General features: G+C 44.1%; 1 protein-coding gene across 1 annotated transcript in view; it reads right to left on the bottom strand.

Moving 5' to 3' along the window:
* EXOC4 (exocyst complex component 4) overlaps positions 1-24,333 on the bottom strand; it is an 877,780-nt gene that overhangs the window by 58,268 nt on the left and 795,179 nt on the right. The window contains exons 16-17 of the mRNA XM_006887139.1: positions 14,833-15,011; positions 8,260-8,419 (exon numbers count right to left, since the gene is read on the bottom strand). Of these exons, the coding sequence (XP_006887201.1) occupies positions 8,260-8,419; positions 14,833-15,011 (339 nt within the window). The remainder of the gene's footprint in view (positions 1-8,259; positions 8,420-14,832; positions 15,012-24,333) is intronic.

Raw genomic sequence — 24,333 nt, 5'->3', positions numbered from 1 at the left:
CTTCGTCCTGTTATTGAGCCGTAAGAGTCCTTCATATATTGTAGAAGTGAGTCCTCTCAGATACATGATTTGCCAATGTTTTCTCTCCTTGACGGGGTTACCTTTTTACTTTCTTGATGCAGTGGTGGTTTTTCTTTTTTGTTTGTTTGGTTTTTTTTACTTGAATATTATTGTGTAAATACCTGACCTTGGAAGACAACATTTCTGGCCTTCACTGGTGGAGGGAACTGTGTTTCACCTTTGGTCCATTTCCTGAGGAGCTATGTGGTGCAGAATGTTTCTCCTTTCCCTCTCAGGTTCCAAGGTAACTCCTACTCTCGTGGTGAGAGCTTTCTGCTGGCTTCAGTGCAAGAGAGGTTCCTGTGCCTGGGTACAGCAGAGTCCACAGGCCCCAGTGGCTTCACAAATGCACGTGAACATGAATCATTCCAGAGCTAATTAAAAGTTTCTGGGAGTCACAAAGGACAAATATTACATGGTGCCACTGTTGTAGAATGGGACTGTCCTTGGGGTTGGGGAGAGACTGAGTAAGATGGGTTCAATGATGTGTGCTGCACTGAGGCAGAGGAGGGAGGGAACTGTTTAAAAGAGATATATAACTGGGTGTTTCTGTCATCACAGGAGTCTAGAGCGAGGGCTACATGGTGGAGGGGACCTGGGGGAGGGTTTGTAAAACAATGAAAGAATCTTTTCTTTTACTTTTCCATAATTTTTGACTCATGTACTTATAACTTGTTAGTCAAATTTGTGTCTTCTAGGTTGCAACACCCCCATGATACATCTTCAAGGATATGAACATGTACGGCCAAGCACAATCAATAAGAGTGCATCTAAATTCCAAAATCAATCTCCATAATAGTCTATGTGTTTCCTACTGCCAAAGGGGCCCTTTAGAGTAGTGAGAGAAGATCTTCACCCTGAAACCCACAGCGTCCCTTTTCAGCAGGAAGTAGCTAAGAGAATACGCCGTCCCCTTTTCCTTATGACTCAGGGTGAAGTCTCTCTCAGGGAGGAGTGATAGGGAATGGCAAAGGACACACTGACAAAGAAGATTAATCAGAACTGGCTTTGACAAGCACTGTGGCATTTGGACAAGAACAAACTGGGAGGAGAGTAGAGAGAATGGTGCAGCGGTGAATGAATGGAAACCCAAAATCTCTGTAAATGTTTATGAAAATTAATAAAATATAATTATAGGGAAAAAAAAGTTTCTGGGAAAGGAGCTGCGGAAAGGAGGGATGGGATATCTAGGAGGAGAAGGAAGATGCAGGCCACTGAAAAGAAAATAACTGACTTAGGATCCCTCTAGATATGTTATAGCTGAGCTCTGTCATCAGAAACACATGATGGCCTCTACCAGAACAGGTGGGGCTTACTTAGTGATCACCCAGGAGAAAAAAGATGCAGACCACGTGATCCTTTACACATTACACGAGAGATACTCTAATCTCACTGAATTTTTGTTTGCCTCAAACACATCAGATCCTACCAGGAAACCGGGACACGAGAAGTCTGTTCCAAACACTTACCTCTGAAATTTGTTCCTACTTCAAGTAAGTTGTGTAGCAAAGATAAAGAAGCAGGGAGCTCTGGTGGCCTAGTGGCAAGAAGCTGCACTGCAATCCCAGAGGTACACAGTTCAAATCCACCAGATGCTCTGCTGAAAAAGGAGGGGCAATCTCCTCCTATACCAGTCAGATCTGATTTGATGGTACACGCACGCACGTGCTCTCTCGCTCTCTCTCTCTCTCTCTCACACACACACACACACACACACACATAAAAACAAAATTTTTTTTTTAAATGAAAGATAAAGGAGCTCAGGTCAAAGCACGTCAGGTCGCTTGTCCAGCCCATGATGACCGAGTCTCTGTCCCGGGCTCACTGAAGCCATCAATGACGTTGGTCCCAGATGAAGACAGTCAGTCTCAAATATTTTCTTTACTTGACCCATGAGACCCTCCCCTCCCTGGGTGTCTCCCCACTGCCTCCTCCTCCTGAGGTGCCTTTGCTGGCTCTTCCTCAGCGCCCCAATGTCCACACAGTCCTCGTCGGCTTCTCTCCACTGCCGGATCCTGCATGTGGTACTCATCTCACTAGCTGGTTCATGATTTTAAGTGATATGTAATGAACCCCAAACTTGTATTACCTTTTCTGAAATCTGTGTTCGTAAATCTAGACCAGTGGACTTTCTGCCCACTTGGTTGTCTAACGTTGTTGCTGTTGTGCATTGTAGAGTTGGAGATGACCCTGTGGTGGGTTTTCCAAGGCAGCTGATTGCACGGGAGGAGGCGGCCCATTCTCCTTCCGCAGAGCAGCTGGGGGATTCAAACCACGTTCCTTCAGGAACGCAGTGCAGCTTCTTGCCACTAGGCCACCAGAGCTCCCTGGTTGTAAATAGACATCCCAAACTTGACCGTTCCAAATACTAAATTCCAATATCCCCAATCCTACTGCCTCTCCATCCCTACCAACGTGCCTTTCCCGGCTAGCTCTGGTGGCCTAGTGGCAAGAAGCTGCACTACAATCCCAGAGGTGCGTGGTTCGAATCCACCAAATGCTCTGCTGGAGAAGGAGGGACAATCTCCTCCTGTACCTGTCAGATCTTATTTGATGGTACACACACACACACACACACACACACACACTAAAATAAAATAAAAAAATTTAAAAACAAAAGTGCCTTTCCCAAGTTCTAGCTCATTTTCATTTCAGTAAAGGAAAACAAGATCCTTTCAATTTCTCTAGTCAAAACACATGAGACCATCTGTCTTCCCCTCTTTATTTTTAATCCCTTCTCGGATCCAACCCTGATCCCCTCGCATCCCCTCGGTGTGAGGATCTTGGTTTGAGTCACTGCTCTCTTTCACCCCGGTTTCCTCGATGGCTTTCTAACAGGCCTCTGTGTCTGCCCTTGCCTCCAAAGGTCTGTTTTCAACCCCGCAGCTGAAGTGATTCTTCTGTGATGTAGATCTTATTATAGAATGCTTCTGCTCACACACTTCCAGTGGCTTCCTACTTCACTCAGAGTAAAGACACCATTATGAAGGTCCCCTGATCCACTCCCTGTGGGTCTCGGCTCTCGGATTTCCTTCCTTGCTTTGTTCAGCTCTTCCCCTCGATATCCACTTCGCTTGCTCCCACTCTTCCTCCGATCGACCTCAAAAGTTCCCCTCTCACGGAAGACTCCCCTGCACACACCGCGCAACTACCTCCAGGGTTCCCTGGAACGCTTTTCCTCTCTATGGTATTCCCCCCATAGCATGCATCATCACTATATGATGTCTTTTCTATCTTATTTATGACTTTGTCTTCTGGTCCCCACAATCCTGCAAGTTCCATGAGGGAGGGATTAGAGTGAGCAGACAGTAAATGAGTAATTGTTTAATCAGGGCCTAAAAGGTTCAGAGACTGTGTTGCGTGCCAGGATTTCTCCCCTGGTCACAGTGGGAATCTCACCTTTCGTATTCTTCTAGACTGGCAGAGAGAGCAGGCTAGAGAGTCCAAAGTAAAGGGAACAATGCAAGGAGAAATGAGGCCTCAAGAGAGGGAAGGAGGAAGTGAGCCAATGTGAGAGACAGACGCCAAGGAAAAACAGGATCATGTGTGTGTGTGTGTGTGTGTGTGTGTGTGTGTGTAGGGGATACTCAGCAAGAACATTCTGGAATATTATTTATGAATAGTGGCTTCACTGGAACTCTAAAGATTTCCAGAAGAGGACGCCTGGCCTAGGCCGGAGGGCCTCGTGCCAAGACAGCTTTGGTGACTGGCCTATCACTGTAGAAGTGCTCAGGTTAAGATGATCTCAGATGAAAGGAATTAGCTCACTCAGAAAGCCTCTCACTCTCCACTCAATCTGCAGGGATTTCCCAGGACAAAGCACCTTTTGGCGTCGGAAAATCAACAGCGGGATCAAAAGGGTCAACCTCCTGGCCGAGTATGAGTAATCACGCACGACACAGGACAGAGCCTTTTTGTAATTCTGGGAATGCGAGAGTTGGCCTTGGTTCACTGTTCACCCATGGCTTATCTTCCTATTCAAGGTTACCTGCAATAAAGGTGTGCCCACAAAGAGACAGAAAATGGGAAAATACCATGAATAGAAAAAGACCATCAATGCCCTCCAGAAGCGGTGCTCCTTTCTTGCAGAAAGGGTGCTGGGGCCTGCACCAGCCAACAAGGTCCTGAAGTTAAAAAGTACCTGAGCCTCACAACTTCTTGTTAAATCAGTTTCCTGACACATGACAACTAGTGATTAATTACTGTGCTGGAAGATAGCACTCCTGTGGAGACTTGCTGGAAATACAGATGCTGTCCATGCTTGATTAGACATTGCTTAAGAAATGCTGAGCACACTGCTGGAGTCTATTATTTCTGGCTATTTCGGTACTGCTGTTATATTTATTTTACATAGCTTCAAACTCGGTGGAACTGAAGAAACCCAATTTGCAAAACCTGCCCCTGCCCAATAGAAGGAATAAAAGCAAAATAAGGTTATAAAAGTGTCTATGCACGTGCGTAACGGCGAAGCTAGAGAAAACAAATGAGAAGGGGGCGGAGACGCTGGAGGAGGAGCAGCGGGGCCGATTCCTCTCAGTGACGTTTTCTGCTCTGATCAAAACCACCGAGAACCACAGCAGAGGGCCGGTGGGAAATGCACCCACGGCAGCCGCTTACAGCCTCAGAGCACTACAGACAAACTCAACTCTGGCTTTATCCAAGCCTTTCACTGACACCAAAATAGGCCTTGATTTTATTATTTTTTTTTAAATTTAAAAAAATTTTGATATGAAAGTTTACAGAAATCTTGGGTTTCTGTTCATTCATTCCTACCTTCCCCAGTTCACTTTTCTCTTTAAAAAAGATTCTTTTATTGTTGCACAGTTTTCTTGCTCCTCTGCCCCCCAGTTGACTTTGCCATGCACTTCTTTTTTTTTTCCTTCTCTTATGTCTACTCAGAAACAACAGGCACTGGGCTCAGTCAGGCACCAGCAAAGTGGACAGACAGGAGATGTCCACTGAAACAAGACTGCTGTTAGTAGGTGCCCTCGAGTTGATTGTGGCTCAGAGCGACCCTGTGAAAGACGCATGTCCACCCTGCCCTGCCCTGTCCCGTCCTCATCATCTGATGAACTCGAGCCCACTGTCACAGTCACTGTGTCCGTCCAGCTGGTGGAGCAGGGTCTTTCTTGCTTTCCCTGACTGGTGCTGTAGCCTGGTGGTGTGATGCAGGGGGTCGCAACCCACAAGTTCAGGAGTTCGAATCCACCAGCTGTGCAAGAAAGACAGGCAGTCTGCTGGAATGAAGATTTACAGCCTTGGAAACTTGACGGAGGGCTGAGAAGAGCAGGAATCAACTCAGCGGCAGTGAGTCATGATTTTGTCCTTTGTTATGCTTATACTAACCCTTGTCATAGCCCACTGGGGAGAAAGTACGTGGCAGAGGAACAGGGGGTCACGATACCAAGGCCTCTCCCGTAGAGTCGCGTGTCTGTTTGTGCCCACTTCTTTAGACATGATCCACAAGGTCCTAGGTGGTGTAAACAGCAGTAACCTAAAAGCTGACGGTTCAAATCTTCCCAGCGGTACAGTGAAAGGACAGCTCTGTGATCTGCATGTGAGGACAGTCCAGTCTAGGAAACTACATGGGATGCTGTTCTCTGTGATGTATGGGGTCACCAGGAGTTGGAACTGACTTGACAGTAAGTTTCTAGACTCTGGACACGAGTCACAAATGCAACAGTGAAAGGGATGACTCGGTCACCATGCAATTATTTCCTGATGAAATGCTCCGTTGGCACGTGGTCCACCAACGCCAACCTCAATACTGCTCAGTCAGCGTTCCATTACTCAGATGCCAGCCTCTGTTAGTGTGCATCAGGCCTGGACTGTCTGCTAGAGCTGTGTTAATTTACTTACTTCAGCTAAATAAGAAAAAAAAATCCCATTTAAAAAAAGATGATTGAATTTAGGAATTATGTTCCTTAGAGAATTCGTAATGGTTCTCTGTATCCCTCAGGCCTCCACGTTAACGTCTCCTTGTCAATGTTATTATGAATAGACTAATTCAATAATGAGGTCATTCCCCATAAGAGAGACCAAATAAATGCGGCATTCAGTCACACCTGGTTCCCCTGAGCTGAGCTACGAAGGCTTTCCACCAAATTTAGTCTAAAAGTGGGAATTTGATGAAAACACACAGAACCACGCGTGTGCAGCTGCACTCCACATAAGAAGGAAAATACTAGGGACAAGGACAGAGAAGCAGAGGCTGAAACAAATGGATTCAGGGGAAAAGGTTGAAAATGAAGACACATGGCCAAATGTTGGGTTTAAAAAAGAAAAAAAAAGATCCTAGCATTAATGTCTCAAAAATGTCCAAGTAATAAGATAGTTCATTATCTCCTTAAATGCCTCACTGTAATAGAACTTCTCAGGGAATCAGAAAACCTAGTGGGCAGACATAGAAATCCTAAACAGCACGTGGGAACAGTAAAGACGATGAACAACTGAAAGGCCGTGGGGAAAAGGAAGGAGCTTATGGAATGATCCACCCAGGAATCAACATCAGTCCAGCAAAGAGTGACCAGGGCTCGCGTCATCTGCCGAGCAGCGGGCCAAGATTCCTTAGAGCGCCAAAGGTCTGAGGGCCTCAGTGAGCTCCAGAGAGTACTGGGCTATATGGAGAGGACACAGTGAACTCTAAATTCTAAAAAAGAGACTTAAGAAAGTGACATTCAGAGCCAAGGGGGAAACGGAAAAAAAAAAGCAAGTGTAAATGTCAATTTGAAGAAGAACGTTTGGCTATCTGACAGGAGGACATGGATAAGGAGGTTTGGCTATCTGACAGGAGGACATGGATAAGGAGGTTTGGCTATCTGAAGGGAGGACATGGATAATGACGAGCAAATGTTTCCCTTGCAACCAAGACAACAAGAGGAGATGATGTTGTTGTTGTTATGTGCTGTCGAGTCACTTGTGACTCATAGCGACCCTATGTCCAACAGCCCTACAGTGTTCTGTTGTACATAGGGTTTTCAGAGGCCTGTGAAGAGGAGATAGACTTCAAATGTAATGAGGCACAAGAGACAAGGAAGTCAGTTCATGTAACTATACACCCAACACAGTATTATTTACAATGACAGAAAATTGGAAAATAATCTGCATGTCCAAGAATTTGTAAATGATTTAATATATTGTGATTCATTCTATGGAGTTTTGGTCAAGCATTAAAAAGAATGTTTTCAAGGAATATTAACAAACGTAGAAGAAAACATGAAGAGTCTTAGTGACAGGAGGAAATGCAATTACATTAACATAAAACTACATTGCGTTCCTCTGTCGCGGCAGCCACAGCCATGTAGCAGCCATGCTGTGCACTACCCCATGGCCACGGGCCTCGACAAGGGCCACAAAGTCACCAAGAATGTCAGTAAGCCAAGGCACAGCCGCCGCTGTGGGAGACTCACCAAACACGCCAAGTTCGTGTGGGACATGACCTGGGAGGTGTGTGGCTTCGCGCCCTACAAACGTCGTCCCGTGGAGCTGCTCAAGGTCTCCAAGGACAAGCGGGCCCTCAAATTCATCAAGAAAGGCTGGGAACACACATCCGCGTCAAGAGGAAGTGAGAAGAACTCAGCAATGTCCTGGCCGCCATGAGGAAGGCGGCTGCCAAGATGGACTGAGTGCGCCCCGCTCTCCCCCGAAAGCCCTCACCAATCTGATGTAATAAAGTGAAAACAACAAAAACCAAATAGAGAAACAAACTACCTTGAGTTCCAATGTTATCGTAAGAGAAATAAGAGGCGTGTGCAAACCCGATGTGTACACAAAGTGTACGCACAGAGACAGAAGAAGGGAGACCCGGCTGTACGAAGACCAGGTCCACATCCACAGCCCAGGAGTAACGCTTATACTCTCTTCAGCAATTCATCGTGCATATTTTTACACAATGAGCAAATATCGTATTTATGATCAATAAAATGGTACTAATATAGTGAAACAAGAGCACAGATTAAACTATAGGAAAATGTACCTGTTTACAGAATGACTGTCAGCATCCAATTCAGAATCTTAAGGAATTGCTTTTCCTATGATCTAAGAACAGCTGGCTGTTAATGAACTTTACTTAGTACAATTTTAAATGAAATGTCCTTGATGGAAAAGGACACAGAGTAAGCCTTTATTTAAGGACCAGAATCCGGTGTGAACAACTTCGTAGGCCCGGCACCAGGAGCGGAGCCCAGTCTTCCCTCTTACCTTGCGAAGTCCAGGTCGGCCTCCCGGGACATGGTGATGTTGGTCAGATTCTGCTGAAGCACAAAAATGTTTCTGCACATTTTCTTGATGCCGGACTCACTGATGCGCCTGAAGTACTGGGCACTGTTGACGAGGATGCAGGAGATCAGGTGGCCCAGGCCTGAGGGGCACAAGAGGGGCGAGAGACAAGGTGAATGAGTGCCAGCCTGAAGATGCTCGCATGCATGGCTGCCCTCGTCAAACCCCCACAGCGTTACGGCTCAGGGACAACGGCTTCCTGACGGCAGCAGCAGCTGATCTCAGGATAATTCCAAAATGTTCCTGTTGTCAGTGGTTACAAATGCGAGGCTTCGTACCGGCCACAAACCTAGTTTGGCCCCAGCTCCAGCACTGCCATATCTATCTATCTATCTATCTATCTATCTATCTATCTATCTATCTATCTATCTATCTATCTATCTATTATCTATCATCTATCCATTATCTATCCATTATCTATCCATTATCTATCTATGTATCTATCTATCTATCATCTATCTATCTTCCATATATTATTTCTCTATCTTTCATCCATCTATCTATCTATCTATCATCTATCTATCTATTATCTATCATCTATCCATTATCTATCTATGTATCTATCTATCATCTATCTATCTTCCATATATCATTTATCTATCTTTCATCTATCTATCTATCTATCTATCTATCTATCTATCTATCTATCTATCTATCTATCCATCTATCTCAGGCCATCACAAGGGCCTACAGAATATGCCAGGTGATCACAGAAATAACTACTTCTTTGCACACAAATTTGGGGGACACAGAGAAAAAGATACATAAATACAATGATCTGTTTGATCCTCCTGTTTCTCCCATAAGACATGGAGACATTGTTGACTTAAAAGCTGACTGGAAATCTAAGTAAAACAAATCAATCTGATATTGGGCTGTGGGCAATAATGCTAGTTCTCCTTAAGAGGGCCAGTGGGGCATATTTGTAAAGTAGTAAAGAGAGAGAAGATAGTCAGAAACAAAAGGTGACAGGACGGGTGTTGCATTGGTTGCCGAGGGCCCGAGGCAGCAATGGATGGCTCTTAGTTCTCTAGAGGACTGTCACCTGTGAAGGTAATCCAAGGGCCCTTACAACAGGCATAGCTCCAGTTTTTGGCCCTCATGGACATGTTTTTTGGTTTTTTTTTTTTTTATTGTTCTGAGATTTTTAATCTTAACAAGTGGAAAGCTGTGGCTGAGCCAGCCCATCAGCGCTACCTTACCCAACAGCACGTGCTCACTTCCCTCTTCCAGGGCAGGTTTTGGTCATTTTCATGATATTTCAAGCTTTATCATCAAGATACTGCACATACACAGACCACAGTGTCAACACAGCTCTACTGTGTGGTGGGGAACATGCCAAAGTGTGAGTGTGTTATTGTGATATGAGCTTCATTGTGGTGGTCTGAAACCGAATCTACCACATCTTCAGGGTCGACCTGCACACAAACAAACTCCCAGGGCCCATTCCAGGTGTGCGCTGTCATGTAAATGTGAGGGAGTCCAAGTTCAGAACGATGAGAAGTCCACTGTGGGGGGTGGGGGACGGACCATTTCTAGACGTTTATTCTAAACACGTGGAACTGAGTGGAAGCTGCCTCCTGCTTTCGCCTTTATTCTCACAAAGTTGGTTCTAGCAGGACTTGTTAACTGGTATCCACAGCTGCCTCCCAGTCTCGGTGGACTGCTATCATTGCACCTTCCTCTTCTAAAGTCCCAGCCCGCTCTGGAGAGTCTTCAAGGTTCATACCAGGGCCCAGGTCCAATGGCCGCCTCTGCGCTCATGATGCTTCCTTTGATGAAAGTGAAGGTGGTAAAGACAGGGAGGATTGTGCCTTGCTGCACACGCCCCTAGCCAACAGGTCCTTCAACCCGCAAACTCATTTGTTTGCACACGTCTTTGCAAGTGAAAAAATACATGTTACAGAAAGGAAGAGAAGCATACATGTGGATTCTGCACTTCAGGCCAGATACTTCACTTCCAGGAATAATCTCCGAAGTCAAGTCTGGGCACAACTCTGATTTCCTAACTTCAGCTAAAATTTTGGTTATATTTTTATTTTTGCCTATAAGCCCATCAAGTTCCAAATCATTAGTGAAATTATATTCTCACATACAAGCACCCAACAAATGGTAACAGAGTCAGGCAGTTTTCTGAGCAATGAGAGCATAAAAGGAGATAATGGATGGATTATAATAAAATGAAAATTAAACAATTAAACTTATTACAAGTAACATAAGATGGGTGGGAATCCTATAGATTAGGATGCAAAAATATTCATGTATGTGAATCTCTTCTCCCAGGAAGCAGTGGTATAGCACGGGGAGAGAGGAGGCAACAGTAAGCGGGCATTGTTTGTGGAGAATTAAAAGACAATAACGAAACCAATTCAAAGCCCGTCTACATTTTTACTATCGCCATGCACCAGCAATCCTAAACAATATCAGTGATGAAATACTCTCTCTGCCAGTAGAGAGGACTGCGGCATCTCTCTCTCTCTCTCTCTCCCAGAATTGAGCTACAAGGCTGGAAGAGTTAGCTTTTCAAAGACGAAGTCCCTAAGTTATGATTCTTTGGCTAAAATCCCATCTATAGCAGAGGGCTGCCCTTGTATTTCAACAAGGTGTTACTGCAATAGGCAAGAAATAGAAAATTTCTCTAATAACAAATTAAAAGGGAAACATGTCCTTGGAGAATAGGACAGTGGAGGGAGACCTCCTTATCAGGCTGGAAGGTCTTAGCATGCTGCTGTTGTTATATGTATGGTCGAATTGGAATCAACTCATAAGTGACCCTCCAGCAGGTTTTCAGAGACAGTAAAATCACATGGGCAGAGCCTACTCCTACATTCTTAGAGTAGCATGACAATTCTCACGAAGACCGCCGTATTAAGTCTAGATACTCTAACTGCTGTGGTTGGCTTTCACTCTGCATTCTCTGTTGTTGTTACATGCGGTTAGTTTAGTACGACTCATAGAAACCCAATGAACAACAGATCTGATCCTTGCTCTATCCTGTGCCGTCCTCATAATCTCTGATGAACCTGAGCCCATTTGTACAGTCACAGTGTCAATTAATCTTGTTGAGGGTCTTCCTCTCTTTCACTGACCCTCCACCTTTCCAAGCATGATGTCTTTTTCCAATATTGGCCCCTCTGAACAACATGGACAATGCATGTGAGATGAAGCCTCATCATTCTCACCTCTAAGGAGCACTACGGCTACACGTTCTCCAAGACTTACTTGTTTGTTCTTTTGGAAGTCCGGGGGATATTCAGTACGCTTCTGCAACACCACAACATAAAGGCCTTAATTCTGTCATCTTTAGTTACTGTCCACCTTTCAGGTGTACAGCAAAGAACTGAAAAGACCATGGCTTGAATCAGGTGCACCTTACTCTTTAAAATGACTTCACTGATCCTTAGCACTTTGGAGAGATCCCTGACAGTAGATATTCCCAACGCAACACATCTTCGGATTTCTTGATTGCTGGTGCCAAGGGTGTTTATTGTGGATCCAAGTAAGATTAAATCACGGGCAATTTCCATCTATTATGATGTTCCCAATTGGCCTAGTGGTGAAGATTTTTGTTTTCTTGATGTTGAGATGTAATCCATATTGAAGACTGTCTCCTTTGATCTTCTAAAAGCGAGTGTTTCAAGTCCACTTCACTTTCAGCAAGCAAGGTTGTGGCCTCTGAATAATGTCGGCTATTGATGAATCTTTCCTCTGATCCTGAAGCCTCATTCCTTTTCATAAAGTCCAGCTTCTCAAATGATTTGCTCAGCATACAGGCTGAACAGGGATGGAGAAAGCATATAGCCTTGAGGCACATATTTTTTTATTTTAAACCACCCATTAACATAAAAATGGGGCCTTGTGATTGTGTATCAAAGATGATGTCCTTTCCCAACCAACAAGGTCAGGAATAAGGTGAAAGAAATCTTAGGATTGAGATATGGGTGGAGGAGAAAAAAGGATCGTTCTCTATGTAGACTTAAACTTTCTGTAAATATTCTAACTAGTGAGTACAAAAGTAGAGAATATAGCTAAACCATCCTGTTCTAATTGTTAACCTTTAAAAAAAAATAAAATTGCTGCTAAAAAAAAAGATGATGACCTTTTTTTTAGAATAAATAATTTTATTATTATTAATGTTAATGAAAATTTACAGAGACTTTGGGTTTCCATTCATTCATTGTTACACTTTTCTCCCTGCCCATCCCTCCCTCCCAGTATACTCTTCTCTTTGAAAAGTAAAAGTTCTTTCATTGTTTTACAAAGATGACCTTTTTAATGAGCAAGAAGGAAAACTCTGAACTGTTTCAAACCTTAACTGAGTTACTGCTAGGCTTGCTCTGAGTCACAGACTTCCTTATTTTCCTGTTTTCTTTTCGTCTTTATGTATGTGCTGAACCTTACCCTCTGAGAGATGGTTCAGACCAAGGAAATCAGCGGCCAGCAGATGCAGGTGTCACAAGGTCTGGGAACACCTCCTCAATGAGGAGCCTCGGCACCTCCGAGTTCTCCCTCTTAACACCCTTCAACTCTGCGACGAGATTTCAGGTACCATGTGACTGTGTGCCCTTCTAGAGGACAGCCATCTTGAAAGGGCATGTTTTGGGGTGACCAAGCATCCAACCAGACAGACCCAAAAGATTCCATCTTAGCGGCCAGCTGTGTGCACCTACCGATTTGTCTAATCTCTACTTTTCTGACGATAAAAATGCCTGCCTTCCTAAAGGTGTTCGGTAAGCATGAACTCTTCCCCACACCCTTAACCTGGCCAATTAATGTCTCCTCAAAGCACTTCCTTAATGAGAACGACATGGGAAGCTCTTACTCCTCCATCTCCTAACAAGGTAGTTTACGTATGTTATACGTATTTATCACATATCATAAAAATGCTGCCGTTTCCAGTCCAATCCTTGTCTCGAAGACTGATACTCTGCCAACCGGGAGCAGAATCACCTTCCTCTGGTAACACTGCCACTTGAAAGGACAAGATATTTAGAAATACGTTAGGGTAGTGGGAGAATGGGCCATAAAGCTCTGGGGACTCTGCATGTTGGTGAACAAGGCCTGCATGAATCAAGGTCAAGAGCAAGGGTCACTGTTCAGTGGAAAATGAACTCCCAGGAGATCATGGACCTTTGTGTTCAAGGAGTTAGCTGGCAATGAACGCTTTAATGACCTGTAATTAACTGCAACCTAAAGACATCCAGGGTATTATCTTGGGAATGTATTTCCATTTTTTATGACATTTTAATGGGATATAGACATTTTTATTTTCCTTAATGCACCTTCTTGCTCTAACATAATTGTCATAAAGAAAGCACGGACTCTACCATCTCCATCTTCAGGCTGCTGTCTTGTTTTGGACCATGTTGTTGGTATGTGTACATTGAGTTGCTTGCCACTCACAGCGAGTCCATGCACAACAGCTGTGAACTCCGCCCTATCTGGAGCCAGTCTCACTGTCTCTGACACGCCTATCCCATAATGCTCTTTGGTAATTTATGAAAATGAAGTATTTCTAGCAGCTGCAGAGTTGGCTCCGATTCTAGGTGACCTTATGCATCGAGGAACCACATCTTGTCTTCTCCTGAGACTTCTTCAGGGTCAATGGTAATGCTGAGCCTACTGTTTTGGTTCTTCTGTTAATTCATCTCATGAAGGGTTTCCCTCCTTTTTGCTGGTTTTTTTGCTTTGCCAAACACAGTTGTACTTTTCTAGCCATTGGTCGTTTTTTAAAAATTTGAGTTTTAAAAATTAATCTAGGTTCTTATTGACTTGAATTACCATTAGTCTAATGCTGAGAGAGAACACAATTCCGTTTGGCCCACAGGTCTAAACAGACATGACATCCAACAAGAAAAAAGGAAGTATAATTGGAAGTCTTAGCAGGGGTCCTGTGGGCAAAATTCAGCATGAAAAATTAGTTGGCTGGCAACACATTCTACAAAATATTGAGTCTGATGCTTTTAGATGGTAGCGCCTCTCAGGGCCTTCTTGCCTGCCAAGCCCCTGAAGGAGTTCGTGGAGAAAGACTTCCTAAAATCACTAAACCAGAGGTTTCTATTTGCCTCCGAGAATAATGCATTCGGTGAGAGGAAAATGTCCCCTTCCAGTGATAATTTTAACCAGTAAGAGCTCTTTCAGAGTTGTTTCTGCATAGGTTTCCCTCCCCACCTCCAGCTCGGCTTTGTAAGCTCTCTGTGAGTGAATTCATGGCCCTCTCTTCACATTCACCCAAATCTCTGGAGTGGTACGGCGGAGAGGCCGTCGGGCTGCCATCTGCCTTATCTCGGATTAAATCTCCTTATCAACCAGAAGCAGACGGCAGCCATTCTGCTGTCTACCTCGTCCTGCACAGAGGAACAAGGTATTAGAGCTTTAACTAAAAAAGAAAGAAGGAGTTTAAAATTTTCCTCTAAAAGTTCTAAAATATCAGTACTATCAAGTGTTAGGAGAATTCCCGCCCTGGTCCTCCCGGGCACCGAGGTGGGGTCTGACCTTCAAAGATGTACTGGAACTTGTGTTGCTGGAGGCTGGCGCTCATGGCCTCTTCGATGGCACTGATGTCTTTGTTGAGTTTCACCACCAGAGGGTCATAGTCCATACTTTCCACATTAGCAACGATTGCATAGTTTCCTTCCTTTGCCAGAGAGATGAGGTAGTGGAAACAGTGAACTCTGAGGAGAGAGAGATGGGAGAGCAGTTAATCTCATCGTCCCCATGAGAATGACAATTTTTTTCACTAGTTTATTTACAAAATTCTAATACAAATATGAACAAATTCTTTCAATTTCCCTCAACCCCCACCCATCAAATTGTACAACCCAATGATCCTCTCTTCCCCCTGTACATCCACATCCCTCTGCTTCTAGTCTCTCTCACCCCTCCTGGATCCTTATACTCATTCTACAATAACGGTTTTATACAATATTTATCCTTGTGGGACTAAGTTAGATCATTCAGCACAATGCTACCTAGTGCCTCCCAAGTTAGGTAATAATTAACAAAGTTATTGCTCCTGTGTGCTGCATATTTCACTGTATGAATGGACCATAATTTCTCAATCCATTCGTTTGTGGCTGGACATTTGGGCTGTTTCCATGTTCTTGTGATGGTGAATAATGCTTCTATGAACACTGGTGTACAAATCTCTGTTTGTGCCTCAGTTCTCATATACTCGGGGTATATTCCAAGTAGTGGAATAGCTGGGTCATAGGAATTTCCATGTTCCGCTTTTTTTAGAAAGCACCAAACTGCCTTCCAGAATGGCTGCACCATTTTACAATCCCACCAACAATGTATAAGAGTTCCTTTCTCACCACATCCTCTCCAGCATCTATTACTTGCTGCCCTGTTAAACTCTGCCACTCTTACTGGAGTGAGATGGTACCTCATTGTGGTTTTGATTTGCATCTCTCTTATTGCCAGTGATTTGGAGCATTTCTTCATGTGTCTGATTGCTAAGAATGACAATCTTATAAGACTATCAAGGTTTGAACTCCAAACTGTGATAGTCTTATAACCCTCCAAGTAGGCTAGAATCCCAACTTCTGTACCTGTGAATTTAATTGCCATGAGGACTAGGTTTTATTTCTTTTGTTACTTGAGCCATGACAATGAGGGTATGACTTTTGGGATCCACAAAGCACAGAATAGACACAGGAAGAAGCAAGGACCTACAGAGGGGGAAGACACATGCCATGTGGAGATAGCCAAGGACCTAAGGTGGATAAGCTAAACAGGACTGGAAATCTGGCCCCAGAGACACTAAGCGGCAGCTTTCCTCTCATCCTTAGCCCTGAATTGGAATGTTTAGGCTCATAAAGTGCAAGAAAAAAAGACTCCCCCCCGCAAGTCACACACTTATGGTCATTCTGTGACAATACCACTAGTAACTAAGACAAACATCCAAATATTTGAAGCAGTGCGCTGCAAACGTGAAGGCAGTCGGTTCGAGTCTACCAGCTGCTCCGTGGGAGAAGGAAGGGCAATCTCTTCCCCTGCTATTAACTGCCTCTGAAAACATGCCAGAGAGTCAGCTATGGGTCGGTTCTGACTTGATGGCACGCAACAACAGCAACAGTGTCCCTGGAAGTTCTCAAGGACTCCTCCTCATTCCCCTCAAATCCATCTTAGATATGTCCTGGAGGTCAAGTGTGCGACCTTGAGGAGGTCTGCTTCTGGGGTCCTCAGATGGGGTGAGGAACAGAAAATTTCTGGAAGTCCTTTCATTACTAGGATTGAATGCATCGTGGATTGAGTATTAGAACTTTCAGTTGATGTCACTGTGGGTGAAGTTAGGGGTGATGGACATAGAGTTCATACTTGTTGGCTTTGGAATAACACTGCTTGACTCTGATTCTCCTCTAATGTTTACTTGCCATTTGATGTTAGGAAAGTTACTTTCTCTCTCAGCACCTTGGAGTACTCTTATCTGTGAACTGCAGCTGGACAGCAATACAGGCCCCGTGAAAAGGTTAGCAGAGTGCACGGCACTGAGGAAGTCGATATCATCGCTGTCACTCTACTTAAGACTATTCATTAGTTTTTGTACTAAAATGTGTTTACCTTATTTGAATACTGACGAGGAACTGACGTCTTTGAATTGTGCTGGGATCAGTACTGAATCTATCACGTACAGCCAAAAGTACAAACAAACCTGGCTCGGAAGAAATACAGTTAGGGTGCTCCCGGGGGGCAAGGGCAGGGAGACCCTCTCTCACATACTGTGGGCATATTGTCAGGAGGGGCTAGTCCTAGGAAGGAAACACCACCCAAAGGCGGAGGGTCGGAGGAGGAGAGGAAGACCCTCAACAATGAGATGGACCGATACAGTGACTTGGTAAGTGCCGTCGAGTCGTGGATGACTCACAGGGTCCCTGTGAATGAAAGACCTGAACACATATAACTTTCATAATTTCTACAAGTTCGGAGCATTTCTGGAGGCAAGCTATTTCAGAAGTGGATGCCACTCCTGCGTCGAGCGTTCAGGTCTTTTATTCATAGGGTCATTATGAGTCGTCTATGACTCGACGGCACTTAACAACAAGGACAACATAGAGAGAGCTTAGTAGGCCCAGGAGACAGAAACTGATGCTACCAAGCCAAAGGTGGGTGATTTTAATCTGCGTCCCTCAGGCCTGGTTTTAACTGTTCTCTGTCAAACATTCTTCTAAGTGGTGTAGCACTGGTCTGTCTATTCGCTGTACAGAGGTAACTCATGGTTGCTGTGATGCTGAAGTGACACTGATGTGTCAAATGCAATAATGGTCACCCATGGTGGACAGTGTTTTGAGAAGCTCCCTGATTAAAACAAGCTTGGAAGCATGAGTGGCATTCACTTCCGAAAACCCTATGAGTACAGTGATTACAACAAGAAAAATTTTCATGTGAGGCTCTAAGTCCCAAGAGAAGTGTTCTTTGTAAACTGGTTCAGATGGACTGTTAAGTTTTGCCTTTTCATCAGCACTGCCTGCAAGGTCCAACTGCTTGGCATCCCCAAAAGACTTAGTATTATCAGGTTTTGAAGAAAGTTTAATTTTTACCAAGTTCTACTTATTCCAGTATGTACATAGTTGTATCCCCCTGTGGTGGCTGAGTGGCAAGAAACTGCGCTGCAATCCCAAAGGCACATGGTTCATGGCCACCAGATGCTTCGCGGGCGAAGGATGGGCAACCTCCTCCTGCGTGCTTAACTGACCCTGAAAACCTGCCGGAGGGTCAGCTATGGGTCGGTTCAGACTTGATGGCACGTGATGACAACAACAATGTTCCTAATTATGTGTATTTTCATGTACCTATTTTCCATCTTTGTTATCACTTTGTTTGTTTGTTTTTCTTGTTGTGTACCGTAGAACTGGATCCAACTGGCACAGAAGGAGATTGCTCCTCCTTCTCCAGCAGATCATATGGTGGATTTGAACCGTGTGCCTTCAGGATTACAGTGCAGCTTCTTGCCATTTGGCCATCAGAGCTCCCAACCATCCATGTAAACTTGGATACAACATTTGCCCATATTTTTGTTCAATTTTTTTCAAATGGGCTATTTCTTTTTAAATTATTATGAGGTGTTCTGTGTGTGTATGTGGTTTGAGTTATAGTTTGCAGAGAAAATCGGTTTTCCATTCAACAATTCCTACACATTTTGCTTCGAGATATTGATCACAGTCTCTACATGGTGCCAGCGCCCCTCCCACTTTCTCCATTGTTGGGGGTTTCTATTTACCCTCCTTTACTATCCCTCTCTGCCTTCTCCCCCTGTAAATGATGAATTCTTATTAATGAGTTTTGAGAGTTCTTCCTACATTCTGGAAATCATTGTTGTCATTCAGTTGTTGCTGTTAAGAAGTGGTGAGTCGGAACCGACCACAGTGAACTCTCCAGTGGTTTTCAGAGGCAATAAATCCCACAGGAGGAGACTGCCCATTTCCTCCCGAGGGGCAGCTGTGGGTCCAGGCACCATCTACCTTTGCATCTGCAGCATAATTTCTTATCACTACGCCACCAGCACTCCCATTCATTCTGGATACAAGCCCTTTGACAGACAGCTGCCTTATAAACGTATTTTTCAAATTTGTGCCTTACTTTTCTGCGTTCTTAACAATGTCTCTGGAATTGCTTTTAATTTTGATGATGAAATCTGAGTTATCTATTATGAATGGTGCTTTTGAAATTCTTTCTAAGAAAGAACTTCCTAGGCAAAGTCACACACAGTTTCCTGTAGAAGTTTTACAGTTATTAAGGTCTAGCATCCGTTTTGATCTAAAGTTTGTATATGATTTGCTATGTTCTTATACTTTGTTTATGGAAGGAGATCTAAATATCTTCAATCAAATTTCTTTTCACTGATGGTGCCCATCCTCCCAGTTGCTAACTAATGGCTCATTTGGTGAATAAACATGCATTCTGACATTCTCCACCTCAGTGAACAGTTTTGGTTAGGATACCAGTGATAGAAGCAGGGGACAGACAGCCCTCTCTGGGATGTGGTTCCTCATACAATGAAAGGTCTCTAACCCTGGAGTGAGAGGCATGAGTACAAAAACTGATTGTTACTGAAGCTAAACAGGCACAAACTGAGGCTTGTACACCAGTGTTCACAGCAGCATTATTCACCATCATAGGAACACGGAAACAGCCCAAATGTCCAACCACAAATGAATGGATTGAGAAATTATGGTTCAATCACACAACGGAATACTATGCAGCACTCAGGAGCAGTAACTTTGTAAATTGTTACCTAACTTGGGAAGGACCTGAGAGCATTATGCTGAGTGAACTAACTCAGTTCCATAAATATAAACATTGTATAACACCGCTATTATAGAATAAGGATCCAGGAGGGGTGGGAGAGGCTTGGAGCAGAGGGATGTGGATGTATAGGGGGAAGAGGGGATTAATTACTGGGTTGTCAAATTTGATGGGGGTGGTGACGGAAATGCAGAGAATTTGTTCAAATTGGTATTTGAATCTTACAAATAAAGTAGTAGAAAAAGAAAAAAAATGAAAAAATTTCAGTTGTGATTTCAGTAAAAATTTACAGAGCAGGTGAGGCTGACGTGCCACCACTTCCGCACACAACGCTCAGTGAGATTAGTGACATCTCGCACGTTCTCTGCCATTGCTTTCTGGCTGTTTCGCCCCCAGGGCTCTAGTTTCTCTGCTCTCTTCTCATTTTTGCTTTTCAGAGACTTTTGACCTTTTGATCTCATAGATGGCTTCATTTTCAAAGTATAATTGATTGAGAAATCTAAGATGAAAAAGGACCCATTCTGATCTAGGTATCAGAATACTCCCAAGATTATGAAGAAATTAACCTTCAGCACCAGCAACCAATATGAAAGATAACCAGCTTAAACCAGTTTAACCAGGTTCAAATGTTCCTAGTGTCACGATGAGCAAATTACACTGTGCACAAACGAGTCTCACCTCTATGGCCTTATCTGATTCATATTCAAACAGTGAGTTATTATTAATACCCTGCCATCTATACTTCACAGACGGTCCTTCACGGAGTGCTGTGCTTCCAGGCAATTCCCTTGAGTGTCAACTAGTTAATTCACTGAATGGGGCCTCAGGGGACAGTGTGGTTCAAGGTTTAAAGAACATCTCAGGGAGCGAGTCTCGGGGACGACCCCTAATCTCAGATGGTCCAGAAAGATCGGACTTCTTAAAAGAGTGTTGGGTTCTTCGTTCTGCTTTCATTCTATCAGGATCAATCCATGTGGCCCTGATCAGTATGGTGGGTAGCAGCAGCCAGGCTTCCTCAAGTTCTTCTGGTCTCAGAGTAGATAAGGTTGTGGGTCTTAGATGCAATCAACCCTTTTTCTTCTTTGAGACTTTGAATTTAAAATTTAAATAATCAGCACTTACAAAAAGTCAAACTATCTATGATGAAGTGGTTTAAAATTGCAGACACCGCTAAGACGCTGAGTACAGGTGTGACCTGCAAATGGTTCCTTCGCACTGCACACAGAGCCCTTAGCAAAGGCGGGGTCAGGCTGTGGAGACGCACAGGGGCAGAGCGCTGGCAGCTCTGGAAGCCAGCCACAGAATTTGGACTTCATTTAGAAGCCGCAGGGAGTTTCAGGAAGATCTTAAGAATTGACATGATCTAATCAGATCTGAGTTTGGCAAGCTCACTCTGGCTCACCGTAAAGGATTCACAGATGCTAGAAATGGGAGCACGTGGAAGAAGCAGGAAGTCTCACGACTTGGAGATGAGTATTGATATGACCTTTCTTTCTCTCTTGTTCCAGTCAACTTGAAACTTACTCACAGCTGAGCTGCCTTCCAGGGTTTGCAAGGCTGGAAGTCGTGCATGGGAGGACATTACCCATCTCCCCCCCAGGAAGCCACTGGTAGAGTGAAACCAGCAGAGAGGAAGGGCACTGGGTTGGCATCAGAGCTCCCTATGGGCTATGCCGCCAGGGGCATATAAAACCCTGAGGCAGATAAAGACTGCTTTATCTATCTTTTTCTCTCCAAATGATTAGAGAGGGTCAAGAAACTAAAAGTGCCCCCTGAAAACGTCAAATACAAATAAAGTTTCTTTCTTTCTTTTGCTTCAACTCTGGCATACTGTTGGTGGTCTTGGCACGACTGTGGCTTGAAAGGTTTGGGCAAACACAGCTGATTACACGGCGGGACAGTGGGTTTTCAGAAAGCGCACACTAAGGACCCCAACAGGGCCAGGCAGTACTCTGTATACCCCTCCTGGAGCCCTCCTGATGGGGGGAGAAATCAACTGATGAGAGCGACTTCTTGGCCCTGTGGTCTCAAAAGGCAACTTCATTTGCTTTTTCTAAAGTTCAAATATGAAGGGAAAAAAGATCATTTCAACACGTTTTAATGGTGTCGCCGAGTCTTTCATCTTTGAGGATGTCATCTGCCTTATGTGGCCAGGAGCTTCTCGGTGATTAACTGTGGCCTACAGTGGCCCCGTCGTAAAATGTCAACTTCTATGGTTGGCCCTTCAACACAGAACCTGCTGGATCCGCAGCATTTTTTTTTTTTTTTACGTTTCTAGGGTATTTTTTTTTTTTGGTGGTAGTGTTGTTTTTTGTTTGTTTGTTTTGTTTTTCTATATTTTATTAATTTTCATAAACATTTACAGAGATTTTGGGTTTCCATTCATTCCTTGTTGCACTATTCTCTCTACTCTCCTCCCAGTTTGTTCTTGTCCAAATGCCACAGTGCTTGTCAAAGCCAGTTCTGATTAATCTTCTTTGTCAGTGTGTCCTTTGCCATTCCCTATCACTCCTCCCTGAGAGAGGCTTCACCCTGAGTCATAAGGAAAAGGGGATGGCGTATTCTCTTAGCTACTTCCTGCTGAAAAGGGACGCTGTGGGTTTCAGGGTGAAGATCTTCTCTCACTACTCTAAAGGGCCCCTTTGGCGGTAGGAAACACATAGACTATTATGGAGATTGATTTTGGGATTTAGATGCACTCTTATTGATTGTGCTTGGCCGTACATGTTCATATCCTTGAAGATGTATCATGGGGGTGTTGCAACCTAGAAGGCACAAATTTGACTAACAAGTTATAAGTACATGAGTCCAAAAATTATGGAAAAGTAAAAGAAAAGATTCTTTCATTGTTTTACAAACCCTCCCCCAGGTCCCCTCCACCATGTAGCCCTCGCTCTAGTCTCCTGTGATGACAGAAATACCTAGTTATATATCTCTTTTAAACAGTTTTCTCCCTCCTCTGTTTCAGTGCAGTATACATTATTGAACCCATCTTACTCAGTCTCTCCCCAACAGTGGCATCATGTAATATTTGTCCTTTTGTGACTGGGATATTTCACTCAGCATAATGTTCTCCAGAGTCAACCATTTTGAATAATATTGCATGAGTTCCTTGTTTTTTAATGCAGCATAGTATTCCATTGTGCAAATATACCACAGCTTCTCTAGCCATTCGTTTGTTGATGGGCATTTAGGTTGTTTCCAACTCCTTGCTATTGTGAACAAAGCTGCAATAAACATGGGTGTGCATATATCTGCTTGGATGTCAGCTATGGTCTCTTCAGGGTATATTCCCAGTAGTGGAATTGCTGGGTCAAATGGTATCTCTATTTGCAACTTTTTGAGAAAGCGCCATACTGCTTTCCACAGGGGTTGCACCATTTTACACTCCCACCAACAGTGAATCAGGGTTCCAGTTTCTCCACAACCTCGCCAGCATTTGTTGCTTGCTGTTCTGTTAAATTTTGCTATTTTGACTGGGGTGAAATGATATCTCATAGTTGTTTTATCCGCAGCACTTTTTGTTTCAGTCTTTAACATTGTTAAAGAAAAATGTGATCTCTGGATAGAAACATTCGGAGAGAACAAGACATGATATTGGTATTTGGAGTTGCTCTGCACTCTGTGCTGCTAATCTCCATTTCTTTCTGCTTGTCTTGTCTGCGTCCTCTTGTCGCCATGATTTCTTCACTGAGAGACCCAGAGACTCCTTCACGTGCTGCTTTATCACCCGGCTCCTGGAGGGCAGGGCCCATGTCCCAACTCTCTGTTTTCCAATGTGGTGAAATTGAGATACTAGAACCTTCTGGAGGCTAACAGCTCAGTGGTAATTATTATACTTACAAAGTTGGACAATTACTGCCTCTATCCAGTTAGGGCTCTGGTGGTGGAGCCCACATGCGAGAGCCCTGCTAATCCAATGATGGTTCCTCTTATTGTGTTGTTGGTAGGTGCCGGTGAGTCGTAGACGACTCATAGCGACCCTTTGAACAAAAAGCCTGAGCACTGTTCATAGAGTTTCTGGAGGCAGGTCATTTTGGAAGTGGATGCCACTCCAAGCTTATTTTAACTGGGAAGCTCCACCAAACACTGTCCATCACGGGTAACCATTGTCACATTTGGCACATCAGTGTCACAGTGTTTAGCATCAGAGCAACCACGAGTTACCTCTGTACAGCAAGTGGACAGACCAGTGATATACCACCTAGAAGAACGTTTGACAACCCCCCCCCAATATGAACCAGGCCTGAGGGCCGCAGATTAAAAGCATCCACCTTGGACTTGGTAGCATCACTTTCTGTCCACTAGGCCAACATAACTCTATGCTGTCATTGTCATTGTTGTTGTTGTTGGGTGCCGTCAAGTCATCGACAACTCATAGCGACCCTATGAATGAAAGGCCTGAGCACTGTTCATAGAGTTTCCGGAGGCAAGCCATTTCGGAAGTGGATGACACTCCTGCTTCCAGGCTTGTTTGAATCGGGAAGGTAGTACAAAGCCACCAGCCACTTCTTGGGAGAAAGATGGGCAGTCTCCTCCCATGCCATTTACAGCCTCTGAAAGCCCAGTGGACGTTCAGTTTGACTTGGTTCTGACTCCGTAGGAATAGGTTTTCGGGTTTTGTTTGTTTTGTTTTTATTTGGTTCTAAAACATCTGCTTCACTCCAAAGGAAAGCCCAGATGCAATAAGGAGCCTCTTCCTAGTCTCCTCTTTCCTTCGACCCCTGAGAATCTCCTGTGACCCTGGAG

This window comes from Elephantulus edwardii, unplaced genomic scaffold (genome assembly GCF_000299155.1).
Source record: "Elephantulus edwardii isolate Elephantulus edwardi_28Jun2011 unplaced genomic scaffold, EleEdw1.0 scaffold00055, whole genome shotgun sequence".
NCBI classification, from domain to species: Eukaryota; Metazoa; Chordata; class Mammalia; order Macroscelidea; family Macroscelididae; genus Elephantulus; species Elephantulus edwardii.
Note: the sequence above shows the minus strand (reverse complement) of the source record. Positions and strands in the feature narration are given on the sequence as shown.